This window comes from Peromyscus californicus, unplaced genomic scaffold (genome assembly GCF_007827085.1).
Source record: "Peromyscus californicus insignis strain IS unplaced genomic scaffold, ASM782708v3 Scaffold_14__1_contigs__length_90479793_seg_2, whole genome shotgun sequence".
NCBI lineage: Eukaryota > Metazoa > Chordata > Mammalia > Rodentia > Cricetidae > Peromyscus > Peromyscus californicus.
The window spans coordinates 12514942-12537032 of NW_026294436.1; the positions used below are offsets into that span (position 1 = coordinate 12514942).

Sequence of the window (22091 nt, forward strand, 5' to 3'; positions counted from 1 at the left end):
ATATTTTTATTGATTACTTGGGAATTTCACATAATGTACTCCAATCACCCTTAGTTCCCAGTCCTTCCACGCCTGCCCCCACTTTGTGGCCTACCTCCCAGAAAAGGTTTTTAAAAAAGGTCCAACTTGTGTTGTTCATACAGTCCCCGGAGCATGGTCACACACACTCCCAGTGGCATCTGGGCTCCTGCTGACTGGAAAGGGCAAGAAAGCTTCTCCTGCAGTGGTTTTGATGACTGCAGACTTGAGGTCGAGAGAGACAGAAGACTTCTGTGATGACCCCCACCCTACCCCCAGAAAAGAAGTAACCTAGACAGGAAGCCTAAAAAATTGTGATAAGGATGCTGAAGTGTATGTAGTTCTCCATAATAGATGGCTACTGGCCCCGGGGGTGGGGGTGAGGGGTGGGGATGACTCACTTTTCTTTAGTATACTTCTCACTGAGCCTCGAAGTACTAGTAACTCTAGTCCTAAATTAGGTTCGAAAGCTAGACTCATTCACCCTGTACAACTGCAAAGGGAAATCTGAGACCCTTTGGCCCGTGGGTCTCAGTTCCTTTCCCTCCTTCTGTCTGGGAATTGCCCTTTTCAGGTCACTGCTTTTATGTATTTTACTTTTTCTTAAGATTTCACACACAGGGAGGGATGTGGCTCAGCTGGTAGAGTGTTCGCTTAGCATTCCCGAAGCCCTAGGTCCCACCCTAAGTCATAAACCAAGAGCGGTGGGACATGCCTGTAATCCCAGCACTTGGAAGGAGGCAGAAGGATCAGGAGTTCAAGGTTATGCTGGCCCACATGGAGTTGGAGGCTAGCTTGGGTTACGGGAGACCCTCTCTCAAAAAAAAAAAAAGAAAAAGAAAAAGAAAAAGAAAAGAAAAGAAAAAGAAAAACAAAACAAAACCCAACAAAACAAAGGTCTGTTTTCAAAACTCACTCTTTTATGACCGAAGGCGACTCAGTCTATCTTCCATTTTTAAAATGTTGATCCAAGCATGGTGACCGCGACAAGGAAAGACTGTTGTCAAGATGGGCAGGGACTAAAAAGGATCTGTTTTTTCAGACAGTCGTGCTTGATTAGCGTGAGCTCTCTACCCCCTCCCAATCTAGTAACGTCTGCACACATTTTGACTGTCGGGTGTCCCTCAAAGCACAGGTCCACTCACTCTCTTTTGCTCCCACTCTCATTTTCAATTTAGAGCTGGAAGATGAAATTTCTAAATCTGAGAGGCTGAAACTGCCTCTAAGAACACCTCCACCCTTTTAAGCAGCAGACCTTTATGACAGCAGGCAGGCTCCTGCTCTGGCTCTTGAGTTTGGGAAATAGCTTTCTCTCAAGGATGTGGTTCCGTAACCGGGGATCTGGAGCAGGTGCCTTTCCACTCCATCTGCATTCCCAACTGATGATGAATTCCGCCTCTGGGAGAGAGAGTGGCTGGAGACACAAGGAAGCTCTTTAGGGTCCCTGGGCAGGATGGCGAGGCAGCAAGCGCACTGTGCAAGACACTGGGAGTCTTGGACAGGCCTCAAAGGGGGTCTTACCTGGGTGTCCCATAATCTGAGCACTACAGGGAGAGCGCTTGTTCCTCCAGGGCAAGCCACAGCCAAACTAGTCCTACAAGGCAGGACGTCTCAGACTCCTGAACCAGTGGAGACCGGTCTCGGTCTCAAAGGCTGTCCTGGAGGCTGCAGCAAGAGTGAGGAGGGAGGTGTGGCCGTTGATTTCCCTGCCACAATCTCTGTGTTGAGTCAGACCCGCGGCTGGGCTGGTCCTGCAGCCGGCTGCTGAGCAGAAGGAGCTGTGGTTAATGATTGACCCGTGGGAGACCTCTCTGCTTCCCTCCTACAAGGCGACCGGGGAGGCCAGTGCCAGGGACCTGGAAGGGAGAGGAGGACCCACAGCCAGGCCAAGTACTGCGGGTCTCGCTCTGAGTTGGGTAGGGAGGTCAGAGCCTCCTTCCCCTGACTGGCCCCTCCTCACTCCGGAGCAGCTATTTCCAAACCCCACCACCACCCACTGGCGCCGCCAGGGATCCTAGGGTGAATTATTCCAGGAAGTTTCAATGAGAAAGCCGAAAAACTAAGTCACCCTTGGCCAGCCAACCCCAGTGACGGAAAGTACTGCGCCCACGCTGGTGAGTTGCGGGATTTCTCTGGGAAGAGGAAGAAAGGGAAGTGGAGACATTTGGGAAGCTGGCAGCCTGGCTCTTTCTTCCTCATGGCTTCATCCAGTGGCTCCAGCGATGTCTGCTCCCGTGTCATCGATCACAGCCAGGTCCCCGACTTTGAGGTGGTCACTTGGATCAAAATCACCCTCTTCTTGGTGTACCTGGTCATCTTCGTGGTGGGCATCTTGGGCAACAGCGTCACCATCCGGGTTACACAGGTATTGCAGAAAAAGGGCTATTTGCAGAAGGAGGTGACAGATCACATGGTCAGTCTGGCTTGTTCAGATATCTTGGTCTTTTTGATTGGCATGCCCATGGAGTTCTACAGCATCATTTGGAACCCCCTGACCACACCCAGCTACCCGCTGTCCTGTAAGATCCACACGTTCCTCTTTGAGACGTGCAGCTACGCCACGTTGCTGCACGTGCTGACCCTCAGCTTTGAGCGCTACATTGCCATTTGCCATCCCTTCAGGTATAAGGCCGTGTCTGGACCTTGCCAGGTGAAACTGCTGATCGGCTTTGTATGGGTCACCTCGGCCCTGGTGGCGCTGCCCTTGCTCTTTGCCATGGGTGTCGAGTACCCCCTGGTGTCTGTGCCCACCCGCAGAGGATTCAACTGCAACCTCTCTCGCACCCGCCACCACGAGCAACCCGAGACCTCCAATATGTCCATCTGCACAAACCTCTCCAGCCGCTGGACTGTCTTCCAGTCCAGCATCTTTGGGGCCTTTTCAGTTTACTTGGTGGTCCTGGCGTCTGTGGCTTTCATGTGTTGGAATATGATGAAAGTGCTAATGAAGAGCAAGCGCGGTACCCTGGCCGGAAGCGGGCCACAGCTGCAGATGAGGAAGTCAGAGAGTGAGGAAAGCCGGACAGCGAGAAGACAGACCATCATATTCCTGAGTGAGTCCGGGTCGCAGGCGATCCTGGGGCTTCTGGCCTGAGAAGTGAAAAGCTGAGTTCACTGAGGCTAAAGAGGGGTAGCTGCATAAGGGCCTGGTGCTCGTCGGGGTGTGTGGAGAGCTGTCTCTTCTTTGTGTTTAGGAAATCTGTGGTCTATGGCATTGGAAGGTCTGGTACATCATTTCTGTGACTTCAGGCTGTAAACAACGAATCTTGGATGAAAATACTGGGAGATAAGAGGAACAAAATAAGTCACCCAGGATAGGCGAGAGTCCTTTGGAAAGGAACAAGTCCTTCAGAGATAAGGAGAGTGACTCTTATCTTCTAGACCCTTAGACCAGACAGCCTTGATCAGGCAGGGAAATTTTATCCCTATTTTTTTTTCTCCTCCTCAGAAGAGGCTGACTTGTCAGGGGTCCTGGCTCTCTAGATTGCTATTTCCGGCAGGAGTGACCTGCAAGTCTTAAGAAACTGGAGCTCTGATTCGCTCCCTCTGAGATGCACATAATTACTCCCTGCTTGGGGCCATGGATCTGTGCTTCCCTGGAAAGTGAAGCCTACCAGAGCCTCCTGTTTATCTGATCGAGAACCTGGCCTCAACATTTCTTAATGGCCCCAATTCTTGGGCCAGAGAAAGACCCCAATGCCTTCAGGAGAGAGTCTTTAGATGCTGGTTAGATAGAGATGGCTTGGATGGTGGAGAGCTTGCCCACCATGCAGGAAGCCCTGAGACCATCCCCAGCATTACATAAACTTAGTGTGACGTACCACTGTAATCCTAGCAACGGGATGTGGAAGCAGGAGGATTAGAAATTTAAGGTCATCTTTGGCTACATCGTGAGTTTGAGGCTAGCCTGGGCTCCATGAGGCTCTGAAACAAAAACAAAAACAAAGCAAAACAAAAGAGCCAAATTAAGGGCTGGAAAGATGATTCAGCAGTAAAGAGAATTTACTGCTCTTCCAGAGGTCCCTGCTTAGACTTCCAGCACTCTTGTCCAGAAGCTCATAATTACCTGTAACTCCAGCTCCAGGGGACGTGATGGCCTCTTGTGGGTGATCTCCGCCTAACATTCACAAATCCTTACATAGACATACACACATATATGAATAATAATAAAAAAATTTTAAAGACTAAAACAAAACAAAACAAAAAAACAGAAGAAAGGTTTTCTTGCTGTCCTTTGGCAGCCAAGACTTTAACTCAGACATCTGTAGTGTGTATGTCACCAAAGGGTTAAAAATATTTTTCAGCAGGAAGGTGACATCATAGGTATGTGAGTGAGAGTTGGGTCAAGGGAGAGTTGAGATTCCACACATTTTCCTCCTCTTTTTCCCTTTTCAACACACTGTCCTGAGAGAAATCAATCCTGGGGTTGTTTGTTCGCTGCGTATCAGAGACATGAGCAGCCAGCCCCAGGCCTGGGGTTCAGGCAGGGGTGAAAGTGGGAGGCACTTGGGTAAGGGTCAGCTCTGCCTTTGGCTGAGGTGGGTCAGCTGCTGACTTGACTTTAAGTCTGTAGAAAAATGATAAGACACAGGCTTGCATGATGTGGGTGGCCATCTGGCACCAAGGGCTGTGTCACTGGCCTTGTGGAAGGGTCCCCAGGACACCAGCTGGCGTTTCTGGGTTCTTGTATCCTGGCACAAGCAATTGGATCGAGGACATTTAGATAGTGGTATAAACATAGACAGTTTAGTAAGAAAGAGGTCATTCCCAAGGCAACGGGCCAGAGAGTTGGGAAATGTTAGAATCCCCACGGGCTCGGGTCCCTGGAGCTGAGATCTTTGTGGGTTGTTTACATAGTGCTCGCCGTACCCTACTCTTGGGTACTGTGCATGTTCTGTGCCTTGCTTGTGGCCCTTGGTCTTCCACATGTTAATCGTGATGCCCTTTCCTCTTCTGCCACAGTGGTGCTGGGCGATCTATGTTTCCACTTTGTATAGGAGGAATTTGAGGCTTCAAATATGGACTGGGAGGTAGCTCAGTCGGTAGAGTCCTTAGCATGTCTCTAGCACTGCCTAAAACTGGGAGTGAGGGTGTGCGCACCTGTAATCCCCGAACTCTGAGGTGGAAGCTGGGAGATCAGAAGGTCACAGTTATCCTCAGTTAGCCTAACCCGGTATATACGACACCCTGTTTAAAAACAAACAACAGCATCCACAAACCCACCTCATGGCTTGGAAATGGGTCTGTCCCAGACTTCCGTAGTCCTGGTGGAGGAAAATGATGTAAGGCAGGGCATAGGCAAAGAAGGAACAGCCTAAGCTGGCAGGCTGGTGCTCTAGGAGGTGACATGACCTGGGACATGTCACGGTACTGAAGCCAATACAGTCTCTGTCACCCTCTGTCTGTTGCGCAGAATATCCCAGGAGGAATGGTAATCGTGTGTGCTTGCTTGAACATTTGGGGAGAAACTTTTCCCCCTTTCTGAATCCCCCTAGACTTATCCTAAACTGTTAGCTGTAGTTTGTACTTTAAAGAGTTGATTTTTATTTTCTTAAACTTATTTTTATATGTGTGAATGTGTGCCTGTGCGCGTAGGTGCCCAGGGAGACCAGAAGAGGGCACTGGATCCCGGGACCTGGTGTTACAGGCAGCTGTGAACCCCCCCCCCCCCCCCATGGTGTTGGGAACTGAACTTGTGTCTTCTGGAAGGGCAGCAAGTGCTCTTAACCACTCAGCCACCTCCATAGTCCCTACCTTTTACTCTCTGTTTGACCAATCTCTGTTTCTCTGTGGGGATGACAGTCCATTTTCCAGTAGGGCGTCAGTCTCTACTTAGGGGATATGGTCAGAATACCCCAGACTTTTATTTGAAGATGGACAGCCCCTTGGAGATCTTTTCTCACAGTAGTAATTGCTGCAAATGAGTTCCTCCTCACTCTTCTCTCCTTCCCTTCTAGACTCCTCTTTTTTTCATTCTAACAGCTCTGTATTAATCACCTACTGGCTCCCAGCATAGAGATGGCTGACTGACAATCAGGTACTCAGTGTGTGAGAAGAGCTGGAGAAATTTACCATGTGCATTAAGCCCATCCTCTCTGTGGTAGGTTTTCAATGCAGTACTTGCAAATGCCGCCACCCCTCCCCAGTGTGTTTCAAAGAACTTTTAAAAATAGGAACCTCACTAATTAACTCCAGTTAGGGAGTAAATTAATGGAGTGAAGAGGAGGAAACCATGGCTTGCATCCATCAGATTAATACAATGCAATTTGCTTTGTGGGTTTCATAAACTTGTGCTTTGGGGCATTTTTAACCCGGAACAAATGAACATATAAATTGTTTACAAACCACTGAATTTAATATAGTGATTTAGCTGTCTTTTTAGTATTTCATATAACAGATGGATCAAATGAAAATAAATATTTGCTCAATTCAAACATATTTCGAATTTAATATGAAATGTAAATGACGGCAGAACACAATATGTCTTTGGAGCACTTGAGGCAATAAAAAATCAATTAAGGCTCCCTTCTCATTGTTAAAAGTTCTAACTTCTGTATAATGGAGCCAAAATTCATAAACCCAAACGAGATGAGGAAGCCTTTCTGGCGATTATTAATTTTCTTTTCTGCATATTTTTGCGGTCACCCCTCCACTGTACTGAGGTGCTGGGCTGGTGAATAATGAGAACAAATGAGGGACTCTGGGAAAAGAAACAGTGCTGAGATGACTAATAGGTCGAAAGCAACGTGCAGGATAAACTCTAATAACGCAAAAGTGCCTATTCCTGAAAACTTTCATCTGCCTCCCGATGCGTTCCCTCTCTCCCTCCCTCCCTTCTTTCTTCCCATCTGTGTGTGATGTGTATGTGTGAACATACATGGCCATTCACATGGGGTGCTTAGATGCAGGCAAGCACTCATACACATAAAAATAAATGCATTTTAAAAAGATGCAAGTAGATACAATTTTTTTGTGGTCCTCCAGAAACCTTTCAAGGCAGCAGCTTCCATGTAACTCCCAGGGTCCATTGGAACACAGAAATTGAGCTGTAAACTGTGTCACAGAATTTCATGAAATCGATGAAAGGGAACCAAAGAAACCCGTGAATCCAATGTGTCCAGCCACTAATGACGCCGAGAGTCTATCTGACTTAGACCAGGTAATCATGAAGGGACAGAACACTGATGAGGATAACCCCATGACAGGTACTTCAGCAGCAAGGGTTATCTTGATGAAAAAACACAAAGAAAACCCTCTGGAGAAAGACAGTCTATAGTATATTTGTTAAAATATTTAGTGTGTGTGTGTGTGTGTGTGTGTGTGTGTGTGTGTGTGTGTGTGTGTTTACATGTGCCTCGGGAAGCTAGAAGAAGACATTGGATGCCCTGGAACTGAAGTTACAGGCAATTGTAAATCAATTTATGGGAGTCAGGAGCTGAACTTGGATCTTCTGCATGAGCAGCCAGTGCTCTTAACCCCCAAAACATCTCTGTAGCTTCTATTTGAGACAGGGACTCAAGTAGCACAGACTGACCTTGAACTCACTAACGGTGATCTCCAGTTTCTGATCCTCTTGCCTCTACCTCCCAAGTGCTGGGATTACAGGTGTGCGCTACCATGCTCAGTTTCTATAGGGCTGGAATAGGAATCCAGGCCTTCCTGCATTCTTAGCAAGGTCTTTACCAACTGAGCCACATCCCTAGCTCACCGTAAGCACATTTTAATAGTTGTTTTCTTGACTAGTTTAATTTTCCAACCAAAGACATTTTCTGTAGTGTACAATGATCTATCAACCCAGTCTCTCAGGAAATATCATCAAAATTAAATTAGTGACTTCTTAGTGTAAGATAGTATTTTGATTCAAATGCTTGAATATATCAGGAGAAAGTTTTACCTCAAGTATTCAGATTATTGCCACTCTCTCTCCTTCCCTTTATTGATGTAGATGTGGCTATAATAAATGATATCTCCTGTTTATTTTTTCTATTTGTGAAATCCATCATAAATTGCAAATTTCCTGTGATCAGCCTGGTAGACAAATACAATAATGCTGCTTTATTTGTCTAATCAGGCTGTCTCGGAGATTTCATTTCTCTGTCGGAGACATGCGCAGCATTTGAGGAAGGGAATATTGGAATCCTAGGCCCCCTTCATTAGCATGCCTGTTCGTCTGTCTTTGTTGCATGCTTCACGGGGGCTACCAGAGTATAATCAGGGTATAGGTGGTTTGGTTGAGCAGAGCATCCTGCTTATTAATGCCCAGACTGTGCCCAGTAAAACCCATTTATGAGGAGACAGCACATGAGCAGAATATTAAATTGGAAGTTCAGGAGTCTTGTCCTATTTCCTGGACAATGACCCCTGATCTACCACTACCAGTTCTCTCTGCCTTTTCTTTCTTTGTTTCTTGTTTTTGTTGTTGCTTTACTTAAAAAAAAAAAATTCCTGGTTGGGTGTAGTGGCATGGGCCTTTAACTGCAGCACCCAGGAGGCAGAGGCAGAGCTCTGTGAGTTCGAGGCTGACCTGGTTTATATAGTAAGTTCCAGGACAGCCAGAGACCCTGTCTTGAAAACAAACAAACAAACAAAAAAAATTATGTGTGTGAGTGAGTACTTTACCTGCTCGCATATATATGCACAATGTGTGTGCAGTGCCCCTGGAGGCCAGAAGGGTAAGTTGGATCCCCTAGAGCTGGAGTTACAGATGATTGGGAGCTGTCCTGTGGGTTCAGGGGATGGAATTTCAGTTCTCTGGAAGAGCAGCCAGTGCTCCTAACTGCTAAGCCACCTCTCCAAGGCCCTTTTTATTTCCGTAGACAGGCTCTCATGTAGTCCAAGCTAGCCTGAAACTTACTTTGTAGCCAAGGATGACCTCGAACTTCTGATCCTCCTGCTTCCATCACCCAGGAGCTGGGATTACAGGTGTGCACCGTCACACCCAGTTTATGCAGTGCTGGGGCTGGAATCCAGGGCTTCATGCCTGCTAGCTGGACACTCTACCAGCTGAGCCACACCCCCAACCTTGCCCTTCTGCTCTCTCCCCAGCCAGTTGACTCTCCAGCTTCAACTCCTTACGAGCTCACTGAGCTTTAGAGAAAAGTTGGGTCACACCCTAGAGTTCTGGGCATCGTACTCCCACCACAAGCTCTTCCGTAGACACGACTGAACTCACCCCGTGGCTGCTGTACATTATTTGTCCTGTCTAATTGCTTTTCTGTCAGGCTCTACCTGCTTTCATCCCTATAGCTCCACTCGCTTCTCTAAGTTCGTGTCTTTCCTTCTCCAAGATCTTAGGGACGCTGAGCTCAACCTCATTAAAACGCCCTCGACACAGAACAGTCGTAATTCTACATTTGCTCGGGCAATCCTTTGATGGTGTCTGGTTTTCTTCATATTCCTTGATGGCAGGAGCTGTTCCTAATTTTGTTTTTCCAGTGTGCACGTGTGCAAGTGTGTGTGTGTGTGTGTGTGTGTGTGTGTGTGTGTGTGTGTGTGTGTGTGTGTGTTTGTGTGTGTGTAACATATGTTAACATATGTGTATGCACAGGTGTATGAGCATGTATGTAGACTCCAGAATCTGATGTTGGGTGTCCTCCATTGTTTTTGGCAGGGTCTTTCACTGAGCCTGGAAATTACCAATTGTCTGGATTAGCTGACCAGCAAGCTCCAGGGATCTGTCTATCTCCATCCCACCCAGCACTAGGATTACAGAGGTCCATGACCATGCCCATCTTTTCATGGGTGCTCAGGATTCAAACTTGGGTCCTTGTGCTTATGTGGCAGGCATTTTGCCAACTGAGCCGTCTCTTTAACCTCTTTTTCTCAGCATCATACCATCATCCCAGTAGCGTCCAGCACAATGCAGATTTCAATAGATGTTTGTTGACGGTATAAATAAATGACCAAGCCTAAGCTGTGTTAGGTCTCAAACTCAGGTCCAATGGCTAACTGAGGTTCCCATTTAACATATCAAAGTGGACCTGGTCCCCAGGTTCTCCCAGCATTTAAGAGTCATCCTGGCTGGCATACCCTGCCCCCTACCCTAAACTCTCCTGCCCAGGAACAGCTTCCCCCAGCCTCTGATCCCTATAGAAATAACTTCAGCCAATTTGGACATGAAGTCTCTTGGCCTCTTGGCTCCAGGCTCCTCTCTTAGCCCCTGTCTCTTTCTCTCTTTCTCTCCCCTGGCTCTCTCTCCTCTCATGGCCAGTTTAGTCTGGACCCTTCCAGATGCCCCTGGCTCTTTTTCTCTCTCCTCTACAGTAACTTTCTCCTCAATTATACCTTGGAGCTTCATGTCCTCATTGTTTTGTTTTTGTTTATTTGTTTGTTTTTTCCATTCAAGCTGGTCTTTGGGAAGTGTCATGGTTGGTCTCCATTGCCAACTTGACAAGATTTAGAATCGTCTCGGAGACAGAGCTCTGGGCGTGTTGTCTGTGAAAGAGTTTGCACACTGAGTTAGTAGAGTTGGAAACATCATGCTAAATGTGAGTGGCAATATTGCATGGGCCGAGGTCCTGACTGAAGAAAAAGCAGAAAGCAAGCTGAGCACTGACACTTATCTATGCTTCCTACTCAGATGCCTCCCATTCCTGCTGCCTTCCCACCGTGACGGGCTGTCCATCCTCACACTGTAAGGCAGAGAAAACCCTTCATGCCTTAAGTTGCTTCTTGCCAGGTGTTTGCTACAGCGGTGAGGAAGGCCACCGATACAGAAGTAAAGTCCTGTGTCACTCTGGACAGGACACTGTGGAGTTACCCTTCTTCAAACACATTCGGCCCAGTCTGATCAGGAATGCCCTCTTTCAAGGGGACCTGGCTCCTTTGAGGCCTATGAGAGGCCGGGGCAGGGGAGGTGGCTCAGTGGGTAGAGGTACTTGCCGCCAAGCCTGACTGTCTGAGTTCAGTTCCTGGGATCCACATGGTAGTAAGACAGAACTGACTCCTGCAAGTTATCTTCTGGCATTCACACACACACTGTGGCACACATACGTAAGAAATAAGTAAACACGAAATTTTAGGTAAAAGCCGGGCTGCCATGGTAGATATGTAAGGTATTCTCTCTTTCCAGCCAGTGACCATTCTGTGCTAATCAGCCCCACAATAGCAACTTTAACTATATGCTCCTGTCAGAAATAACCACAGAGAGAACGTGATTAGGCTGCTCTTAGTGCTTAGTAGTCCTTGTTAAACAGTTCAACGTTATGTTAATGCAGAGGTTTTAGCAGGGCTTTATGCTAGGTTTCCAATGGGTTAGGGGCTCAAGAAGACACTGAGGTGGATGACAGGAGAATAAGGAGCTTATTAAGAGAGCTGTTGATGCCATGGACAGACAGACAGACAGAGGCAACAGCATGACAGCAGCCGCAAGAAGAGTTCAGGTGTCAGCATTGGAGACAGACAGCAGGCCGGGTCTCTCAAGAAAGGAACCAGAGATGGCAAGGCAAAAGTGGGGTCTCCTTTTTAAGCTCCTAAGTGTGGGGGAGGTTTTACAGTGAGAGCCTGCAGCCAGGTTCCCCGGGTGGAGGCAGGGGAAAGGGTGGGAACTGATCTGTGACCACCAATGTCCCCTTTGATATACACTCACTTCCCAGGGAAGAGATCTTGACTCCAGGAAGTCCATTAGCTAGAGACTCACACACAGCATCTCAGTAGGGACCCTGTCCTGTGGTGTGTGTGTGTGTGTGTGTGTGTGTGTGTGTGTGTGTGTGTGTGTGTGTGTGTGTAGGCTGCTGCAGGTCCTGTGGCCTGAGCAGAGGAGGCTGGATTCTAACGTTACATTCTCACACTTTGAGCACATTTTAGCAAGGAGAGCCTCAGGGAGAAGGGAGGCAGTAACATTTTGAAAATATTAATGTGCTTTTATTTCCTCTTTAAGTTGACATTTCCCCCCTGCCCCCCAGCCACCTCACTCAAGGCTAAGCCAGGAGGCTAATGGCCCCAGAGGAGGAAGTAGCAGGTACTGCCTACTGGCATCGTGAGCTGCATACATTTGAAGAACAGAGGCCGGGTCTCTTGACCTCTTGAGCTGAGTGTCATGCTGAAAGCCAGGCTTTGTGATGGGTGAAAGACTCAGAAGCCCTGGATCTCTCTCCCTTTAATGTTTCCAGAGCACAGATCCATACACTAGACCACTCACATTCAGACACTCTCACAGTGAAGGGCTGGGGCAATCCTTGGAAGCCATTGAGAGGCTTTAAGAAAATAATGAATGGTAAAACCGTCTGCCATGCTGCCCACAGGCAACAGCATTTGCTGCATTACAATCTGGATCCATTTCAGGGCTGGTTGTGTTTCCAGAATGTAAAAGAAATGGTGTCACCACTCTGGCAGGAATGTAGATATTCTAAAGAGTTACTTGTGCCTCTCCCTTTGGCTATAAGACTACTGAAACAATGGTCCTAAGGAAACTGGAATTTCCCTAGGAGTCTCATGCTGGGGAAGAAAAAAGGCTGAGGGCTAGTGCCAGCCAAAAGAGGAACTTCTCTTGAAGGAAGAGGTTTCCCAGAGCTCTGACAACTTGTCAGACCACCTTGCAGGAGACTGTGGAGCCCAGATTATGATGGCTCAATGATACACATTGGCCGCATCGGCTCAGCCATTGTTCTCTATTTCAACCTAAACTTAATGTTCATGCCCTAAAGATGGACTTGAGGTTCACTGGCCTTTCTTGTTCCTCTTCCCAATGGCCTTTCTTGTTCCTCTTCCCAATGTGGCCACATGGTGTTATCTCTTTTTCCTCTTCTTTTCACTATAACTTGCGTGTTTAATTGTCCTCTTGAGGATGGGAGTCAGAGCCTGCCTCATTAGGGCTGACAGGGTCAAGGCTCTGTCTGACTCTAATAGCCCTGGTGATAATGGCTGCCCCTTGGGCTACAGCCCTGGAGAGTGCCTGTCACCAGCTTAAGGGAAGAAGTGAGGCTTGAGGGCATCAGTGAACGATGGAGCCTTCTTGGCCCTCTGCAGCCTCCAGGGGTCTCCTACCCACAATGGTCCAGACTACATTTGGGATATCCTGAGGCTTGGGACCTTCCACACTCATTATGTTATCGGGGAATTCAGGGTCTCCTTTTGGGTTCTTAGCTTCATTATCAAAAGAAAAACAGACTCAGAAGAAAGCCTAGGGGTGATTTTATTAGAAATTGAGGAGGAAAAAAAAAAAAAAAGAGCAGACAAGCTGTAAATCTTGGTGGCTGCCAGGAGGAGGGAGAAGAAGAAGAGGAAGGAAGTTAGTTTTGGTGCCTGTCCTGGATCTCGCTCTGTAGACCAGGCTGGCCTCAAACTCACAGAGATCCGCCTGCCTCTGCCTCCCGAGTGCTGGGATTAAAGGCGGGCGCCACTGCTGCCTGGCAGGAAGCTACATTTTTAAAGTAGCCTTCTGGTGAAAGAAATGGTGGTGGTGAGTTAGCTTCAGAGAAAAGAGTAAGCCCAGAAGATGGGGAGAACACTGTGTGTGTGTGTGTGTGTGTGTGTGTGTGTGTGTGTGTGTGTGTGTGTGTGTGAAAGTTACAATGTGAATGTGAAAAGGAAAGGTACACATTGTTGAGTAACTCAGAAAGGAAGGCAGGCTCTGCAGGGCTGCACAGTGGAGACCTGGCAAGTGGCTGCACCAGGGTCCAGTTTCTAGAAAATTCTTCCTCTTCCTCTCCCAGGTGACCCAGTTCTCCTAGCTAGATGATGGACAGGTTCAGCTGGTTGGCTCATAGAATATGTAATATTTCGGGCAGCTTGGATTGTAGGGTCTCTGCCCAGAGCCAGAGGTAGAGGGCAGCTTCTCTTCTTTTGACTAGGATGAGGTGGCTTTCCTTAGTAAAAAGTTCAGATACTGCCACCTTTTTGTACGATGATTTACATCTTGAGACTCCATGGTGAAACTCCCATTCCTAGTCGTGTTGCGAAATGGGAGGTTGAGTCCAAAGTCCAGGATGGAAGCGTGCATTCTCCATGGCCTTCATCTAACATCGGTAAGCTACCCATATTCTTCTTAGGTTGATGGGTCAATGGTCCTAACAGTATTTTCTGCATCCGGAGCAGAGGAAAGCCATCCAGTTATTGGCAGGAAGTTCTCCAAGCTCTATCCATTTCTCCGCTTTTCCTTTAGTAGGCACAAACCCTGCCCCAGTTAGGCAGTGAGTAGGCGAGGGTCTTGGCCACTGTTCTATTGCTGTGAAGAGACACCGGGACCAAGGGAACTTTTATGAAAGAAAGGACTTAATTGGGGCCTGGCTTACAGTTTCTGAGGCTTAGTCCGTTATCATCATGGTAGGGAGCATGGTGGCGTGCAGGCAGGCAATGGAGCTATACCCTGATTCATAGGCAGAGAGAGAGAGAACACACCTCCTAATCCTTGTAATCCTTTCCAATAGCTCCACTCCCTGGTGACCAAGCATTCCATCAGATGAGCCTATGGGGCCATTCTTATTCAAATCTCCACAGTGAGGAAAGGATTGGCAGAAGTAATTAAAGTCCCCGGATAGGGAGAGTTCCGGTGTACCTGACACCCGGAATGTGCGTCTAGAGATGAGAAACTGAGTCAGATCCTCAAGAGTGTGAGAGGAGTTTGATGAGGAAGACGCTCCTTGATGCTGGCTTCAGATATGGAGAGACTCTCTGTTAGACATAGATTCAAGGTCACAAGAAAGAGCACCTGAAGTGTCTCAACAATGCAGAACTACTCGTGATCAAAGGGTCTGCTGTGCACCAAGTCAGAAGAGCAAGCTCATGGGCAGAAGGTGCACTTGGCTTTTACTCTAATTCAGTGGTGAATGTCTTTTCCCCATTGGCTGGAGTTCTGCCTCACAGTTCTTTGAGATGGGCTAATTTTAAAGGAATTGTGCAAGTAAATGAAGGGCGAACAGGCCGACCCTTTCTTTAATATGAGAATGTAGCACGGGCTTTGTGTAAACAAAGGATTTACCAGGTGGTGGTGGGATTAAAACATTTGCATAATGTGTTTACAAAGTGGGGGAGATAAAAAGATTTGATAGGATTGGCTATAGCCTGGGAACACAGATTCAGTTTACCCCAAATTCCATATTTCAGCATGAGAACTGCTTCATGAAGCTCTTTATAGTAACAGAGCATTTTATAGAGAATGAGGCATGAGCCTCGTGCTGGCTGGATGTTTGGAATCCCGGCTACCTTCATCATCAAGGAGGAGTTTGCTATTGGACTGATCTCAAAACCATCATCCTTTTACAGTGGTTCCTCTTTGCACTTGCTGTGTGTTAGGAGCTGTTCTGGCGGGCAGAGGTGCTTTACTGGTCTACAAGGTGACTTTGGAGCTGCAGAACAGTGGTGTTACCCAAATCTGACAGCCCTATCAGGAGCCATGTGCTGTGCTAAGCGGCTGCTGTGCTTGTTAAATGTCTAACTGGCTATGAAAGCAAAGGCATGTACAAGCGGGGCCCAGTTGGAACGACAAGGTATGCTGAACTCATGAAAGAAAAGACATCCCCCACAGGGATGCAGAGACAGCTCGGTTGGTGGGGTGCCTGCCTCAATCTCCCCCTGAGTTTGGTCCTCAGCATCCATGTTTTCAAAGTCAGGCTTTGCTGCATTTGCTTGTAATCCCAGTGCTGAGGGGGCACCGGGGCTCACTGGCCAGCCAGCCTAGCCCAGTTATCCAGCTCCAGATTTAGTGAGAGACCCTGTCGAAAAAAGCAGAACGGCTCTTGAAGAACATTTGAGGATGTCTTCCGGCCTCAACATGTACCTGCAGGTACACACACACACACACACACACACACACACACACACACATACACACACACACACACACCCCTACAGAGGAAAGACATTCTCTTACTCTAATAAAATTGGAGTGGGGATGGGGGACTGGGAATCCACCCTACCTTAGAAATAAAGCACTACATGAAGTAATTTAGCTGAGCAGCAGATATTTGACTGCATGTGTTATTTGGCTTAATATTATATTTCTTTGGAAGACATGATATACTCAGCAGAAACATGGTTTTCTGGGAATTTATGGGTCTACTTTCTGTACACTACCATTCTGAAAAATTAAATATCACGTTGAGATGACAGCTGTGTGTTTTCTCTATTTAAAAGACAGCTGATGGGTTGTCAATGTTTCTCAAGTTCAAGATTGTCTTGACAGAGGTGACAAACGAGTTGCGTTGGTGGCAGAAGGTCTAAGTCTACATGATAATGGAGGTTTCTAGAGGAGCCATGCTGAGCTCTTTCTTGGGCCTGGGGTTTTCCCAGTACTGAATCTCTTGCAAACTCACCTCCTTTGGGAAGCTGTCCAGGATTGCTTCGCCTTCTCTGACAGACCCACAGACCTTTCTGTTTCGTTGCAAAGTGCATTCACCAAATATGTAGGAGAATTTTCGTATGCGTGATATCCTTTTGACTGTGGCGAATGAGAAGCCGATGCCCCTATTTCAAGGAGCATAGTATTACTCTAAATAGGGCATCAAGGCATGGAGATGGAATATTCTAGATGCTTAAAAATAGCCTTGGATAGCCGGGCGGTGGTGGCGCACGCCTTTAATCCCAGCACTCGGAGGCAGAGGCAGGCGAATCTCTATGAGTTCGAGGCCAGCCTGGTCTACAGAGTGAGTTCCAGGAAAGGCACCAAAACTACATGGAGAAACCCTGTTTCAAAAAAAACAAAACAAAAAAAGCCTTGGATGAAGGGTGGAGGAAGCGATTATTTATGAATCCAGTTAGTCCTGGGCTCTAGCATTTTTTTAGTGACTGCTGTAGTTAATTGAACTTTACCCCAGAGATGTTGCCTATGACTTTGATATTCATGATGTGGGTCATGGACCAGCAGCATCGGCCACCTGTTGGAAGTTGTAAATGTTGAATTAGAATCTGCATTGTAAGCAGATTCTTGTGAGTCTTCTGTCCTAATGCTTCAGTATGGGAAGAAAGGACCTACAACACACTGGATTCTTTATCCCCTTCTCTGTCTCTCTGTCTCTGTCTCTCTCTGTCTGTCTCTCTCTCTCTGTCTCTCTCTCTCTGTCTCTCTCTCTCTCTCTGTGTGTGTGTGTGTGTGTGTGTGTGTGTGTGTGTGTGTGCTAGAAGTTGTCCTCAGTCCCATATTGTTCGAAACTGGCTGATTAGGATGGCTGGCAAGTGAGTCCCAGGAACTCTCAGTCTCTTCGTCCCCCGTTCTGAAGTCATACGTGAGCATCACCTTAGCACCTTGCTCAGAATTTTTTTTTTTAAACAAAGGTTCTGGTGATGAACCAGTGTCCTGTTGCTTGCAAGCACTTTGCTGAGTGAGCTCCCTCCCCTGTCCTTCGGTGTGGTCTTAAAAGAGGAATTGCAATGTTCTTGGGCCGATTTGAGCCTGCTGTATTTGTGATTCTGGCTCCATTGTGGATCAGCTAAGGTTTCGAATGCTCTGCCCCCTCCAGGGTCAGGAAATGGGCTAGCACAGAAGGAGGAGGGGAGGGGCCGAGGCGGGTTGTTCAGCTGAAGTTGGCATTTACGCTCTTTAGAATCCATCTGAACAATTGGACTTCCTGGGGTTGATGAGAACTTCAGCTACTGTGCTTGGGCGAAGCCCGGCTGCCTGTGGCAAGGGGAGGTTACAGCTTCTTTACACATCAAGTTAGGTTGCAGTTCACAGCGTCCATAAAAACTCCTGGGTCCGGCTTTGGCCCCACTTGATTCATTTTAACAGTGGGTATCTTTCTGTACTTTTGCTTTTCCTCCTGATGAGTCCTGGGTTACAATTGCCAGAGGTTAGCATAGGGGAACACAAACCTAGATGTCCATTAACTAAGGACAGGGCCGTGAAAATGTGGTATACGTACACAAGGGAATCAAAGGTGTAAAAAAAAAAGTGAAATCATGAAATTTACGGGGAAATGGATGGAACTGGTAAGATCACGTCGAATTACCTAGGCTCGGAAAGACAGACATCATGTATTCTCTCCTGTGCAGACGCTAACTTCTAATGTTTATGTATGTGTATTTATGTAAGAGTGAGTGCAGAGACCAGGTAACTAGAAAGGGGTCCACGATGGGGGCAGGGAAAGCGTTAAGGGAAAAAGCATCACAGCATAACACAACATACGCCAGAGGAACATGAAAGCTGGCATGTCGGGAGCAGAAGGCTTCAGTGCAGGTGGGAGGGAGGTGGGAGGAGGGAGGAGAACAGGGAGGTGGGAGGGACGAGGGCTTGGGAGAGAGCAGAGGGCCAGCCCCCAAGCCCCCAAAATATAGAGGGACACCAGAGGAACCAGCAGCAGAGCACCTCAATTCCTAAATGGTGCTGCCAGGAGCTGGTTAATACCAAATCTGCAGGGTGTGCTGTTTCCGGCCTGGGACCTGACTCATTCCACCGGTCACCGATGGTATCAGAATGTGGCTGCTCCTCACCACAGAATCAGTTTGAGTTTGACCGTTGACCTGAAAAACAAAGGTCCTTAACTGTGCCTCAGGTCAGGTGCATGCTCTGCTTCCAGCCAGCAGCCTGGATTTACCTCAGGGATTTTCCGGTTATGTCCTGATGTGATATTGGCTGGGACTACTTGCTTTAGACTTAGAATCCCAGGCTGGGGTGCAGCTCGGTGGTACAGCACTTGCCTGAGTTTGAGCCCCAGGACCAGAAAATCCCACTACTCCTAAAACTAAAATTGTACAAAAGTCACAGTGACAATAATACTTCTAAAGTATAATCCCATTCTTGATACTAAGAATATTTATCATAGCGAAACAAAAGGAAGAGAAGCTGTGGAAAGACTTGGCAGAGTGACTCCCCAGCATGCACAAAGAAGTTGGCTTGATGGGTAGTGTTACCTAAACCAGGTGTAATAATCTCCACATTCAAGAGAGAGGGATGGGAGGATCACACAGGGTTAGCCTACACATGGAGTTAGCAGTCAGTGTACCTAAAAAAAAAGGTGTTTTAAAAGGGGGTGACATATTTGTTACTTTCCAGAAATCAGAGTTACTTAAGAATGAAAAAGAGGGGGGCCGGGCGGGTGGTGGCGCACGCCTTTAATCCCAGCACTCGGGAGGCAGAGCCAGGCGGATTTCTGTGAGTTCGAGGCCAGCCTGGGCTACCAAGTGAGTTCCAGGAAAAGGCGCAAAGCTACACAGAGAAACCCTGTCTCGAAAAACCAAAAAAAAAAAAAAAAAAAAAAAAGAATGAAAAAGAGTAACCGGCGGAATATTTTGTTCAGCATCCTGTTGAAATTTGACTAGGATTTGATTTTTATATAACTAGACTGCATCGGCTCTGACAGCCAGGGTGGCTATTATTTTCTGTTGTCCTTGCAAGTGGAGTGAGAAAGGGCCTGCTCTCTGAAACAGCTCCCCAAGAAGTCACAGCTGTTGGTGGTTGTGATGGTTGGCCTCGTCAACTTCACACAGCCTACAGCCACTAGGGCATAGTCTCAATGAGGGATGTCCAAAATCAACTTGTCTATGCCCAACCTGAGATGGCAGTTACAACCTTACAACCTCTGCAGGCTCCAGAAGAGACCCCGTCCCTTGGCTCTTCCGTGGTCTTGTGGCTGCTGCCTTCCTTTGGCTGTGGATGGGTCACTATAGAGTCCAAGGGCAGCAACTGAATCTCTCCCTGCTCTGTTTTCTCAACATCTGCTCTCCGTCTTATTCCATTTGAGCTGCTACCACAAAATGCCAGACTCTGTGCCCTAGACAGAGCAGACTTTATTGCTCACAGTTGGATAACTGAGAAGTGCGAGGTCAAGCACTGGTAGATTTGGAACCACTTCTGGGTTGCAGATGGATGATTTCTTGCTGTGTCCTTGTAATGGTTCATATTGACTGTCAGCTTGACAGGATCTAGAATGACCTAGAAGACAACCAGTGGCATGTTTGTGAGAGTTTCTAGATTAGGTTAACAGAGGGGGAAGACCCACCCTAAATGTGGGTGGCACCATCCCAAGGGCTGGGGTCCTGGACTGAATAAAAAGGAGAAGGTGAGCTGGACACCAGAATTCATCTCCCTCTGTTTCCTGACTGTGGACGCCATGTGACCAGCTCACACTCCTGCTGCCATGCTGTCCCTGTCATGATGGATCATGCCCTCAAACTGTGAGACAAATTAACCCTTCATTCATTAGGGTCCTCTTGTCAGCTAATTGGTCATAGAAATGAAAAACAGTAATAATGCAGTCCTTAAGGGGTAGGTGAGGCAAGGCGCTCTCTAGGGCCTTTTTTTTTTCTTTAAATAGGAGCATCCATCCCATTTATGAGGGCTGCTGTTGTTAGGATATGGTTGGTTTGAGGGTGTTCCCCAAGGGTTATGTGTTCTAGAAGCATGGTGTCCTGTGTGCTGGTGTAAGCGGAACCTTCCAGAAGAGGGTCTTAGTGCACATGGCTTCACGGCAGTCTCTTTGGCTCAGAGTTCTTACAAAAGCGGGCTGTTGTAAATGGGGCATGGCTGACCTCTCTAGCACTGTGCTATCTGTGGCGAGATCCCACTACGATACCGTATTCCATGCTGTGACATCATGAGAGCCTTCAACAGCAACTCAAACCAATTGGGGGGGGGTGTGTGTCTAGTCTCAGACAATTAGCATCCCAAATGGTGATTTTAAGCCAAGCTTTCTGCTTTCTATTCATCCGTTTTCAGATAGCTAATAGTACCACAGGAAAAGAGACTAATGCATGGGCTTTGCCCTTATGATCTAGTAAGTCCTCAAAGGCCACACGTGGTATTTGATGAGGAAACTCCCCTTAATGATAACATCTCTGTGAATCGAATCCCCTTGGTGTCCTCTTCTAAGAATGTATCCCATGGCCTTGGGAGCTCACTCTTGAAAGCCATTATTATCTCCTTACCTTCAGATCTTTATCATCAGGGCATCTGCCAATGTCTTTTTTCCTAGTTAGGTGACATTTCCCTGTTTCTAGGGATTGTGACATCATGTTTTGGGAGAAATTTTTTTTGTTAGATTTTATTTTATTTGGTGTATGAGCATGTGCGTACATGTAAATGCACAGGAGTGCATCTAGGCATATGAGCAGAGGACAGAGGACAGGATGTAGGGGACAGTGCTTTCTCTCCACCATGGAATTCCTAAGGATTGAACTCAGGTCATCAGGTTTAGCAGTAAACTACTTTTCCTACTGAGCCATCTAGCCTACCTAGAAGTTATTTTAATTAATTAATTTCTTTTGAGACATGGTCTCATGTATCCCAGGTTCAACTGTTTTGTCAAGGATGACCTTGATCTTCCTATCTTCCTGCCTCCACCTCCTGAGTTCTGGGATTATAGGTGTGCACCACCACACTTGGTTTATTCAGTTCTGGGCTGATATGCCTTGTGCATATCAGGCAGGTCTGCTTCTAACTGAGCAACATCCACAGCCCTCCGGGGAAGATTTTTTATTTTTTTATTTTTATTTTTTTTTAAGATGTATTTATTTATTATGTATACAGTGTTCTGTCTGCATGTTTGCCTTCAGGACAGAGGAGGGCAACAGACCTTATTGTGGATGGTTGTGAGCCACCATGTGGTTGCTGGGAATTGAACTCAGGACCTCTGGAAGAGCAAGCAGTGGTCCTAACCACTGAGCCGTCTCTCCAGCCCTGGGGAAGATTTTTTAGACTATTACAGGTGACAAAGGCATGCTACAGGGTATAAAAGTGTGCACACAATCTCCTGACCTATGGAGTCATGGTGGAACAGAATCAAAGAAAGGCCCATATGTTCTACTCCCCTTTCCACTTCCTGCAGGAATATGCAATTCAGAATCAATTCCTCATCAGTTCATATCCTCAGTTTCATCATCTCCACATTAGACAGAGGCCATGTGAAAGACTGATTTGACCTTCAACAGGAAGCATGTAGACCCCCTGGGTGCTGAGCTCAGCATATAGAAGAGCCTCGATAAAAGCCAAGTGTCTTTAATTACCTGGCAGTACCTTGGAAAGAATTCTGCCTGAAGAGTCAAGAGAACTTGATGATAGAACTTTCTGGGCCTCCAGCTTTTACCATTTTGAGCAAATCATAGCTGATTTCTTTTAGTGAACATACAGCTGAGGAATTTGAGAAGTCTCCATAGAAATAACATGAAAGGGGGGTTTGTGTCCTAGAATTAGACACCCCCTGGGG

General features: G+C 47.1%; 1 protein-coding gene across 1 annotated transcript; it reads left to right on the plus strand.

Moving 5' to 3' along the window:
- Positions 1–1943: 1943 nt before the first annotated feature.
- Positions 1944–3112, plus strand: LOC128109623 (G-protein coupled receptor 39). Its single transcript, XM_052736778.1, has one exon. It carries the CDS (start codon positions 2216–2218, stop codon positions 3110–3112), a length of 897 nt encoding a protein of 298 aa, XP_052592738.1. The 5' UTR covers positions 1944–2215.
- The last annotated feature ends 18979 nt before the right edge of the window (positions 3113–22091 follow it).